Source organism: Esox lucius, chromosome 13 (genome assembly GCF_011004845.1).
Source record: "Esox lucius isolate fEsoLuc1 chromosome 13, fEsoLuc1.pri, whole genome shotgun sequence".
Lineage (NCBI taxonomy): Eukaryota > Metazoa > Chordata > Actinopteri > Esociformes > Esocidae > Esox > Esox lucius.
Window position 1 is genome coordinate 14,927,336 of NC_047581.1, and position 12,476 is coordinate 14,939,811.

At 41.1% G+C, this 12,476-nt stretch overlaps 1 protein-coding gene across 1 annotated transcript; it reads left to right on the forward strand.

The window, feature by feature from the left end:
- The first annotated feature begins 315 nt into the window (after positions 1 to 315).
- rflna (refilin A) lies at positions 316 to 9,514 on the forward strand. Its single transcript, XM_013136617.4, has 4 exons — positions 316 to 617; positions 739 to 1,083; positions 5,334 to 5,443; positions 6,390 to 9,514. Exons 2-4 carry the CDS (start codon positions 868 to 870, stop codon positions 6,721 to 6,723), a joined length of 660 nt encoding a protein of 219 aa, XP_012992071.1. The 5' UTR covers positions 316 to 617; positions 739 to 867; the 3' UTR covers positions 6,724 to 9,514.
- The last annotated feature ends 2,962 nt before the right edge of the window (positions 9,515 to 12,476 follow it).

Genomic DNA, 12,476 nt, shown 5'->3' on the forward strand with positions numbered 1-12,476 from the left:
ACAGTATACCACGGGTAGGACACAACTTCTCACTGCTCAAATTGCGTAATAATACTGATTATTATAGCCCATACTATTCTCAATATTCTCTCTATATAACATGCCTTACACGTTTCCCCATTTACCTGAGTTAGTAATTACATTTTTATAAAACAGTTTAATAATAGTTTAGAACCAGTCCGACAGCCCCAGACAGGCTGGACGTAGTGAGGACGTGCCTGCCCTGTCGACTGTGTCTGGAACTGATCCAGATCATCAGTGTTGGATTTGCTCCAGGTGCAAAAAAGCTGGCAGGCTCATTAAGAGGGACCTTTTCGAGTTCCGGCTGTTCAGTTCAGCGCAGAGCAAGCAGAGTCCGTGTGGAGCTCAAGAAGGACAGATTACTGCCAGACGCTCCTGCCTTACAGTGGAAGAAAATCATATTGTTTTATAACTTCCATTCCTTTCTGGATCGTATTCGGACCTGGAATGGACGTTAGAGCAACACGATAGAATTGCTGTTTAGATTCTTGCTTATCAATTATTTATTATTTGAGACTATTTATGTGGAAAAAGACATTTGTTTACTAACCGTCTAATGGCGATAACACCGTTAACCTGAGGAGAACTTATCAAAGGTTTGTGAATTAGTGCTATGTTTTGCCTAAAATGCAATATAGGTACGTGGTAAAGTTAAGTTATGATTTTATAATGGAATTACTATTCAACTATACCTTTTTGCCATGTTTTCTTTTTCAGAAATCTGCTTTAACAAATTATTCAACCAGGAATCGCCCATTTTCGAATGACAGATTTGTGTATTTGGGGTCTCAGTCTTTCAAGAAAATTGGTTGACTCATTGCCTTGAGTGACTTCGTTTTCCCAGAAATGGTGGGTCACCTACATTTACAAGCGATGGATGATAGTCTGAAAGGAAAGAATCGGGAGGGACTGCTTGACAGTCCGGATTCGGGACTCCCTCCGAGTCCAAGTCCGCCCTTCTATTCGCTGTCTCCAAGTCTGCTCGAGTCGCGTTCTGGAAGTTGTACGACGCCAGTCGAGAAAGATGGATTGTACAAAAAGGAGAGCAAAGAAGGCAAACTGGTAAGTAACATTTGATAAGGTGGTTTGATATCGTGCAAGTGTCACGTTCTTACTGCATGTTACCCAAGAGCGCTACCACTTCGCAGTTCAGGATAAAAAGTCAGGAATTTCACCTGAATAGAAGGGATTTCACCTGATCGACATATTTGTTTATGTGCACCTTATGGTAGTATGTGAAGTGTTTTGGAAGTTAACATGAACTTGAAAATCGCATTTTAAACATCTGGAATTTCAGGGGTGCAAAGCTTAGGCCTATAAAGGCAAGACCTTTCTGATGCAGCATTGTCTTTAGAAATAAAATAGTTTAATGGATCTTGTCATATCTTCACTAGAATCATTATTTGGATCTTGGTGGAACATTATTCTCAAACAGTCAAACTACTTATTTAAGTTGATTGTTTAAGTTGGTTTTGTTGATAAGTCTTCCATCTGATAGAATATCTGTGAAATATAACTACTGATTTAGCTTGCTCTCATTTCGATCTTTACTAATCAAAGGGTTTGTTGTGAATTTGTCATTTGTAATAATTAACTTTTCACTATAGAAAGTTAAACAATGTCTAAAACACAGTCTCTGTTAATGTTTCATGACAAGGATACAGCTCTGGAAATAATGTAGAGACCACTGCACCTTTTTCTTTCCTTTCCAAAAAAGTCAAATAGGAAGGTTTTGAGTGAGGAACAGAAGGGTTAAAATGAAGAGACCACTGCAAATTGAAAGCTCATGTTCCTCAATCAAAACTTTCCTCTTCAACTTTTTTGGAAAGGTTGGAATAAGGTGCAGTTGTCTCTTCATTTTTTTCTGGAGCTGTATGCAAACCTGAGGGTTTCCCAAGAAAAATGTAAATATCTCGGAAATATTATTTACTTTAATATATTCTTGCATGTTGTGTTCAGATCGTGCACATTAATGAGGAATGTCACAAAAGAACAACAGGGGATGGCGCAACCTGTCTCTCTGTCATGTTCATAGTTGGAATTGTTTGCGAGTCCAAGATGCTTGGTGAATGTGTAAACACTTTAACCTTGATTGTTGTTGTGGTGGTGATAGCTGTGATATGTGTGATAGGAGCAAATTTAGATAATATCACACACTGTCTGTTGTGGTCTCAGGTCATTCCCCTCTAGTTGACCAGACTACTGTATTGTACATTATAACGTGGTTGGCTCTACCTCTTTACTGATGCCAGTGCCTTCTTGGAAATAAAACATGCTTTGGCATAAAATGCCAAATAAACAGCTTAGATACAGTGGGGATAGTAGGGCACACTTGGGAGAAGATACACGTATGGTGTTATTATTTGATCAAGAACAACAATCTGTGTAATGTTGGATAACCGTTTAGTTTTTTGTTTGATCAATCTATGATTTCAGAAACATTTAGTAATCCCATTGAGGACCACAGGTTGATATGAATCATTTAACAAGCTTTCCCTGTGTAACAGGAACATGATCATGTAGGTCGGTCTGGATGACATATCTATGCTTTCAGAGGTAAACTAGCTGCTAGTTCAACATACCGAAAAATAGCACTGATGAGAGTTGCGTGACAATGTCTTTTGTTGGGTCCTGAATGAGTGATGTGGTTCTCTTCTGGATGTGGGGACCTTTGGGGCTCCTCTACTTGGGGGTTTACTCTCATAACAACTTTGATATGGACCAGTTCTGCCTTCATTGCCTTTCATGAGATTGTGTAGGGAAAATAGTCAACATCTTCCATTAGAAACAGCTTACCAAACATTTATTTGTGGGGCTGTTTGCTTTTATAGACAGTATGCTTGGTAGTTTGCAGACATACACCCCCCCCCTCCCTCCCTCCAATTCTATTCTTGTGTTTTTTCTGTGCTACCTACAGTAACAACAATACCAGAGTTCTATTTGAAGGCACACAGGCTTGTAAGAAACATTTCCTGACCTCTGTATAACTTCAAGACAGTTGGATGTCCAACCCCAAACACAGACAGTGTTCATATCTAGTTATGTTGTAGTACTCCTACCAGGCTCTGAAAAAATTTACTTTAATGAACCCTGGCATCCTGCCTATTGCAAACAAACCCAGGGATTCTTACTGTTGTCTTCTGAGCTGTAGGACATCTACTCAGTCAGCAATAAACTGTGTTGCAGGTCCGGTGATCCACCTTAGGTGCTTGGCGGTTGTTTCCGAACGTGTGTTGTGATGTGTGTCGAGATGTTCATCCGGCGGGAGGGACTGGGTTGTGTTTCTGTGATGTTGATTGGCTACTGTCGATGGACAGCCAATAGCAAAAAGCCCACCCAACATTCACAAGTGTTTTCACTTTTGAAAGACGCCAGCTCATCCAATCGTCTGGATGAACAACAAGGACGCTTCTCCTGCCAAAACACAGAGGAAAAGCCAATGAAAGGGATTTAACGTAACAATGTCACACTATGGCAGCAGCACACCGTGGAAAATGAATGACTTTGCAAGATGAAGGTCCACTTAGAGGGATTAACCAGGGTAGGGGGGTTGTTGGTTACACAACATCTGAGGGTGATATGCCCAGCTGAAATTGCAAGCCTGGGCTACGTTGCAGCCCACCGGGGGAGATTTTCTCGGCTGCTGATCTGGGTAAGATGAGAGCTGTGTGCTACACAATGATTTGGGCGGCACCTCTGCTGTGACCCTGTCCTGTTCCGACCTGTCCCATGAGCTGTTGGACGGGGGCGGGGTTGGTGTGACATGTGACACCCTGACATGCGACAGCTACTCTCTCTCTGCCCTTTGCAATGGAGAGAGAGAGACAGTGAGAGAGGATTTATAAAGTCCAGGTACTGGAACTACACAAAAGCATTATTTGGACGTTGTGTACTCAAAACAAAACGTATAGTGTGTAGATGGCATGTTGCCTCTGGGCTGAGACAGCTGCACTGGAGAGAATTGGCAAAGGATTTCCAATTTGCTAAATGATTCCAGAAGTGCTGGCAAGTGTGTAGGCTTTTGCTAGTCTCCAGGCAGATGGTAGGACAGCACAGTGGGGTCCCTATGCCAGGACCTTGTCATTGGGTCTCTTAGTCTGAATGGGTGTATCAGGTGACCCAAGCCTGGATCAGAGGGCAGATCTTTCTCTGACACAAAGCACAAATTAACCCATAAGGCACAAGGGGGTGTGGTATGTGGCCAACCACATCTAAGTGCTGTTCTTAGGCTCAATGCATTGCCGAGTGCCTGGACACAGCTCTTAGCCGTGGTATATTGACAATATATTACAAACCCCAGAGATGCCTTGTTGCTAATATAAACCGGTTACCAACGCAATTAGAGTAGTCAAATGTAATGCCATGTCATACTAGTGGTACACTCGGCTATCAGCCAATCAGGAAGCAACTGGTTTATAATAAAGGGTAGTTCACTTTCTGGTAACATGGTCCAACTCGTTTTTCAAGTCCTGTTATACTGTGAGACCTACAGTGTTATGCAGCTGACAACACTGAATGCAAAGGTCCATCCATTTAAATCAAATCAGCCTAAACATTTTCTGTACCTGTAATGTCTCTTTTGTTAAGTGTTGGACACCAAAAAGAACAGCTTTCTCCCATGACGTCAGCTGATTTGGGATCGAAATAAAATCAGATAAAGATGTGTGTGACCCCTCCGAGGCAGGGTTTGTTGCCTGTCTTGGACAACCGTGTCTGCTGGCTGGGTCAGTGTGTGTGTGTCTGGATTGGAGGATCTCTGTAGAGATAATTTAGTGGAGGGGAGCAGAGCAGAGTGCTTCTAATAGCTTGAGCAGGTGGAGCAGTGACAGTGCCCAGGTCCAGAGACACAGAGCTAGGAAGGACGTGCTCACCCAGCGCCATCCGTCAGGGGCTGACAGGCTAGCTGGGAGGATGGCCGGCTGGCGCTGTGCATTCTTCCCGAGGCACACTACCGGGCCGCCGTGGAGGCTCAGTGAAAACCTATTGACAGCCGCAGGAACGGTTATCTGAATGAGAGAGGCTGTTGCGTTGACGCGTCTCTCCACCTCCGTCAACCCAGGCCGTTCTCATCAGTTGTCAGATGGGAGACAGCAACAGACCGATCTGGGAGTTCCCATCCTGTTGAATGTCTGTCATCTTTATTAGTGAGAGGAGAGGAGTAATGTGTCGGTAGTGGGGCCCCCACATGACGTTCTGATGTCACGTGAAGCACATTTCCACTCACCACCAGGAGTTTATTACACATTCATCTGGATAATGTGATGGATGTCTCAGAAGGGCATAGCTCACGTCCCATCTGTTCCCTCCCCTAGCTGCCGTACATTCTCCTGAACTCAACGGGAACAGACCAGAGGACACGCATGTACCCCGTGTTTTTCGGTGAGAGCATCGAGGTCAACCCCAAACCTGAAACACAGATCAAGTGAGTGACCCTTCACCAAACCACATACACAACGTCTTGATGTCAAACAAGCATGCAATCTGTTTTTTGTATTCATTGTGAAGGTTGATAATGTAGGCGTTTGTCAGGGCAGGTCCTCATTATTTACCTATTAACAGTGCCACCTAGTGGTCCACTTTTGTACTGTTTACTGCTTCATCTATTATTCCCAAGATTTTTCAATTACTGTACACGGTACCACCAACAGAATTTTGTTCTGCATTTAGTACCCCTGAAGTAGCCCCATATGGTAATTTTACTATAAAGCCAATGGCGTCATGAATGCTCTCAAGTACACCCAGGCGTCCTATTACCCCTGGTTGGGTACCACTCAACTACCCAATTCCCATCATACCACTGCCCCTTTGCCTTAATAAAAAAAGCTTTTATTTTAAAGGTTGTGGGTGGGGGGAATTGTATGTCAGTATTCATTTTTAGCAGATGGGATTTTTTTTTTGAATGCTACAGGGCTTCACATTCAGTGTTGCCAGAAGATGGAGCGACAACACCCCCTCATGCTGGGTTAGGGTTAACCTGTCCCATCCCATGTGATGACCAATTCAAACGTCAGAGTTGAGCAAAAAGAGGCGGATTTACTACTAAAATAATTTCACTGGCAACAAAATTGATGTCCCATTACAATTATGCCTAAAACATCTGGTTTTGCCTAAACATTTTCTTTTTGAAGTTGTGTCCCATACATTTTGTCACATTTCATCCAGAATAGTAGTTTTTAAAGAGGTGCCAAAACCTGTCTCTGTAGTTTGTTTATGTCAACCATTTAGTACGATGTGTCTACCATTTTGTGCTGCTATTTGTATGTGTATTAATTCATAACGTATCATAGGAATTTTGTGTGCTTAACATCCCAAGGTACATCTTTTTAATACATTGCTGTACAAAGATAATATATATATATTTTTTACAGGTGTAACACTGAGGTGAGGTACGACTCAGCCAAACACTACCGGGACCAGGTGTATTGTGCTCCTGTTCCCACGGTGACATCCTACAGCGAGACCGTTGTTGCCGTGCAGAACTCCACCTGGCGGTGCTACAAGTCTCAGGTGTACCTCGAGCCACGCCAGAGGCCCGTGCACTACCAGAGCACCACCATTGTGTACCCCAAAACTGCAAAGAACACTTACCGCACCACGCTCAACTACAACGCTACCAGCTCCCGCCGCTGGTTTGTGTCCAGCGTCCAGCTGGAGTCCAGCGAGGAGAGCAGCCCTTGCATCATCTACACAGAGGACCTCTAAATGTGAACCCTGACCGGTCGGGAACCTCGTAGGGCTGTGGATTGTAGACACAGTTGCTGACAGACAGGAGGACTCCCTGGAAGACAGGTTGAACCGGACTGACACACAGAGAGGATTCTCATTTTACATACTGTATATTCTGTAGGAGTGGACGTCAAAGCCCTTATAGAGCTGTACAATATGGTTCATTATTTATCTTACAGGGCAGAGGGCTGCCAGTCCTTTCCTTCTCTCTTGTACAGGAACACATCCTCTGACAGTTGACCATGACTATATAAGGGTTAATGATATCATGGAACACATCCTCTGACAGTTGACCATGACTATATAAGGGTTTATGGTATCATGGAGCACATCCTCTGACAGTTGACCATGACTATAAAAGGGTTTATGGTATCATGGAACACATCCTCTGACAGTTGACCATGACTATATAAGGGTTTATGGTATCATGGAACACATCCTCTGACAGTTGACCATGACTATATAAGGGTTTATGGTATCATGGAGCACATCCTCTGACAGTTGACCATGACTATATAAGGGTTAATGATATCATGGAACACATCCTCTGACAGTTGACCATGACTATATAAGGGTTAATGATATCATGGAGCACATCCTCTGACAGTTGAACATTACTATATAAGGGTTTATGGTATCATGGAACACATCTGACTGTTGACCATGACTATACAAGGGTTAATGGTATCATGGAGCACTTTTTTGTTGGTTTATATGAATGCTTTACAGCAATGGACACATCAATGAATGCTCAAATGTGGAAAATGTGTGTATACACTCAGAAACACTCATGCAAAGCAGTCTGATGATTCAGTTGCACTTTTAAATGTGCATATATGATGTGGGAAATTATGGAAGCAGAAATTAGATATTTGAAATATTGGACCAAAGATTTTGTAACAAAGATTTTACCCAAGTATTGAGTGTCACGTGGGATTCCTGCATTAGAGCTACATCCCAATTCTATATCTCTCATCACAATCAGTGTCTTGAGCTTGACGTGAGAACATCATTGACATCTCTGAAAAGACCTGCAGGGATATCAAACTGCTCTATCTGGCTCTGGCGCATGACATAAAATTGAGAATCTTGTCTGATAAAGGTAAAATCACATTCTCCAGTTTTCTAAAGCACATCAGAAAGTGAGTTTGACAAGTGAAGTTATTTAGCAGACTGACAGTCAAGGTTTTTGTTAAATAATGCCTGCCTCTGGTGAAGGAGATACTTGTTTTTTTCAGCCATAACTTGAAGCATGTCAGATAGCCTGCCTTGTATACAGAGTGGGAGAAGAGCTGATCAGTTCATCCTGTAACTTCTTGGACAAACCTGATAAACATTCTGTCTGCTGTTGGACATGGTAGAGTTCTTTGTGATCTGTGATCTTTATAAGGCCCTCCCTAAACATTTGGGGGTCCTAAGCGAGTTCCTGCGATACTACACATTTTGTAATGGGGCAAGGAAAAACATTTGCGGTTTTAAAGCAGGTTTCCTGCAATCATACACACTCTAGTATGGGGCACAGAGAAATTGTTGGAAACTTGTTAATTAATGCAATTCTACTCATGTTGCCATGGGCGGAGATAATCAATGTGCATTTTCAAAGCTAAATTCTAAAAATGAATTTGTACTCATTTTACCATGGAGCGGAGAATCTTTTGTGGTGTTGAGAAGTTTATTTCCAGAATTTCAACACATTCCCCTGACATACGCCACATTAACATGATATCTGAGAATGACTGAAAACATCACTGCTGCACCCTTAATCTCAGGCTCACAGCACTTTGTGCCCGGTTGGTGTTCAGCCATGATTACTACAAGTTTAGATAGCTGGTTAAACACACTACCAGTTGTTAGACTGCTGACCAATCAATGAGTATTTCAGCCCTTCATGACTGACTTCAAAGAAACTGCTGATTCACAACCAACATTTGAAATGGCACCTGGGGCACTGTAGTGTTATTATTGAAAATAGCAAGACACCAACTGAGTTCCTTAAATATAAATACAGTAATATACATTTAGTTTTGGGGCGGGGGGCATCTAGCTGTCCCTTATGGAACTTCTGTCTGGAGTCTGCTCAGGATGTCCAGGTTGCTGGTCAGACTGATGAACACCACAACAACAAATCCCGAAGTGCTTCTTTCTCCAGCACAATGTTGTAATATGCAGGATAGCAAAATGGCTGGCTTGGATTTATTCACAGCGGTCAAGAAATCTAGGAAAATAATGCAGATGAAACACAGATTGTTATTTGTATTAACATGCTCCCCAACCTGTTCTGTATGTCTTCTATATACTGTATGTAGGGATATGGATTATGCAACCTAGTAAATATTGAACCTTGTATCATTAATCCAGATCTTACCTCAGTTGATTTTATATATGTACTCAATTTCTTTAAAGGTGTATTCGCTACTTTTAAGAGACATTTTGAGCTACTTTTGTAATGAAAAATGCAGTTAATGTAGGTATAGAAAATTTACAAGGGAAAGGTATGTTTTATACACTTAAGAAAATGGACAAAAGAAAGTGAAGAAAAGCTGTGTAGTTTTATCAGGGTGTTTTGAGTATTGAGGGGTACTGTAACTGGTAAAACAACTTATCACACAGAGAGCGTTTGAAATGTAGGTATTATAGTGGCTTGCACTGAAAGAGACAGTTCAGTGGAAAGACTGTAGAGGGTTTCTGTGATGTTCAGAAGAGAGTAATGATATGTTTATAATAAGTCTAGGATTTACAACATATTTGGCTGTTTTGTGTAATATACTTTCTAATGATTAAAGTTGGTGTTTCCTAACATTATTTTTTTGTAAAAAACTTTCTTGTTATATATGTGACATTGAGGCTTTACTCTTTATATTTTTGTATATTTCCTGTGTCAATCATCTTTTTTTGTTTTGGACAAGAGAAAATAATTTAAAAACAAAAATATATCTAAATTGAATAAAAACTAATTTGTGAAGCACTAGTGGCGCTATGGTCTTTCATATTCTCAGTTCTCATTTTCAGTAGAAGAACCAAACTAAAAGCTTCGGACACGAAGATGCAGTAGTGTCAACCATCCTCACATCAGTTCACAACGTAATTCCTCAAAAACAAGTAACTCATATTGACTTTACAGTAATGCAAGAAGTTGTATCCATTAGACAACACCTCACAATTAGCCCAGCATAGTTTCCAAAGCTTGAACATTTAGCACCTATAAATCACGCATTATTCTGTACCACGAATCCTATCATTACCCAAGTGATACTGAAATAACAGCAGCTCTGTAATTAGTCTTTGGGGGGGAACATGGAAGGGTTCTGGGTGTCAATATTACACATTCCTACACCCCCTTGTATGGTGAAGCTAATTGCACCAGAGGATTATCAAGGCTGGGGCCCAAACAAGACTATAACTACAGACTCCTCTGTGTTCATCTGTAGCTAGTCTCAGCAATGCAGGACAGACATGAGACCCTCTTGACCATTGTATTCCACCACCTATCCAATGGGTGGTCAGAAGGCGTCGAGGTGAGCGCGACACGTTCTCACTGCTGCCGGTCCTCCACAACGTGCATCCACACAGTGCAGCAGACGGGGCAAAGTCAATCTCTGGGGTTTGTGACATATGGTACTACAGATAAGCATTATGTCCAGGTTACCCACCAGGTGTTGTGCATGAGAACAGTTCATAGCTGTGGTATAATGTCATATGGTTTAACTATAAACAGGTTACAGATAAGCATTATGTCCAGGTTACCCACCAGGTGTTGTGCATGAGAACAGTTCATAGCTGTGGTATAATGTCATATGGTTTAACTATAAACAGGTTACAGATAAGCATTATGTCCAGGTTACCCACCAGGTGTTGTGCATGAGAACAGTTCATAGCTGTGGTATAATGTCATATGGTTTAACTATAAACAGGTTACAGATAAGCATTATGTCCAGGTTACCCACCAGGTGTTGTGCATGAGAACAGTTCATAGCTGTGGTATAATGTCATATGGTTTAACTATAAACAGGTTACAGATAAGCATTATGTCCAGGTTACCCACCAGGAGTTGTGCATGAGAACAGTTCATAGCCGTGGTATAATGTCATATGGTTTAACTATAAACAGGTTACAAATGTAATTCCAACTGTAAAATACATTGTCATTTCTGTGGTTTAGGACTCGTATACAATGGATTTTAAGCAAATTACGGTTCAGGGATCAAACCACTATAATTAGTCTAGTTTCAGTTAATCTAATGATGGGCATTTACTGAAGGACAGCAGATCCTATAGCAGATGCTGAGCAACAGTAGTTGCTGCAAACATCATGTGTGGCCCTAATTTACTAGTCAGGTGATTAATGAGGTGACATTCCTACTCCTTTCCTAGTTTAAGGTGCTCAACTCTGTCAGACAGAATATTGTGTGGCAGTTCAGTTCCAACAAATCCAATAAAATGAGTTTAGCACTCACTGGTGGTGGCTTGTGTCAATTGCACTGTATTTACTTGTAAGGTGCAGATTTTCCATGAATATTGTTCTAGGTTGACTCAGTGAGCAGAGCTTACATCCAAACTCAAAGCGGACATTAAAATGCTTAAAGTAAGGGGATGGTTAGGGTTTGGTAAGGGTAATGGCAGAGATTAAAATTAGGTTAAGAGGACAGTCAGCTCAAAAAATTATAATTGATCAATTATTTTAATTAAATGTGCACTTATTGTATCCCAAAGTTGTTTGCATTGGATGTATTTAAAAAATAAATCTGCTTTATTAAATAGGCATAAGTGATTGTACACATTTTGACATTAAAACGAAAAGGCATACAAAAACACATTAGCATCAGTTTCAATGGCAATAAGCTTTTTATTTAAACATTAAGGCAGTGTTTTTTTTGTTGTTTTTCATTTTTCCACTGCTATCCACAAAGCTTGCTGGTGGGCATGTAGAATTAAACAGTGTCAATAGTTTTTCTGTAAATACCAACCTTGCAGCAAGCCACATAAATATTTACATCTCTTCAGTTCTATGTACAATCCATGCTATTATACAGTGGGTTATAATAAAAAAAATGAAGAAAAAAAATCATTATGCACATAATGGTTAAACAATGTACATGCCATGTCCCAGCACCGTCCCCCCCTCCCCCCCACGGCCATTTCATTCATTTGTTTTTCTTTCGCCTTTTGTCCTTCTTTTAATATCAAATGAAACGCTAAACTATTAACATGGAGAGTGACATGACTGTAATCAAAAGCAAGCGGTGTAAGAACAAATAGAAACCAGAGGAAAGCATAACTCATTCAAATACACATCAGTACATGGAACAACTGATTTTTCTAGTTATCTCTGCTATTTATTTTGTTAACACACCTGGATATGGTTTTGTCCCCTGTCATTTGAAATTATTCTATGACTTTCTCTCCCAATTAGGTTATGAATAGTAAACTAATATACAAGTACAGATGCTGAGTTTTTGGATGAAACAGCTGGGGTTACCTTCTGCTTGGTTGGTTCCAGTTACCTTTGTGTTTAGGTCTACCATGACTGATTCAATTGAAATGAGACTAGTATCAGGTAGGCCAAGCAGAAACTTGATGTAATCCAGTGAAGATGGAAAAGGATAGTGGAGTCAGTCCAACAGTTACACACGTTAATAACTAACAAGCCTCGACTCGACTGGCTCCCAAAGGCTTGATGGACAGCAGGATAACATGCAGTCCATCTAAACAGCTGTGCTTCCTGGCATCAAC

What these genes read in the sequence shown, in the direction of transcription:
- rflna (XM_013136617.4), top strand. Translation starts at nt 868, where the DNA reads ATGGTGGGTCACCTACATTTACAAGCGATGGATGATAGTCTGAAAGGA. An exon ending in AGAGCAAAGAAGGCAAACTG is followed by an intron (nt 1,084 to 5,333) that starts GTAAGTAACATT and finishes TCCCTCCCCTAG; the next exon opens with CTGCCGTACATTCTCCTGAA. An exon ending in AAACCTGAAACACAGATCAA is followed by an intron (nt 5,444 to 6,389) that starts GTGAGTGACCCT and finishes TATTTTTTACAG; the next exon opens with GTGTAACACTGAGGTGAGGT.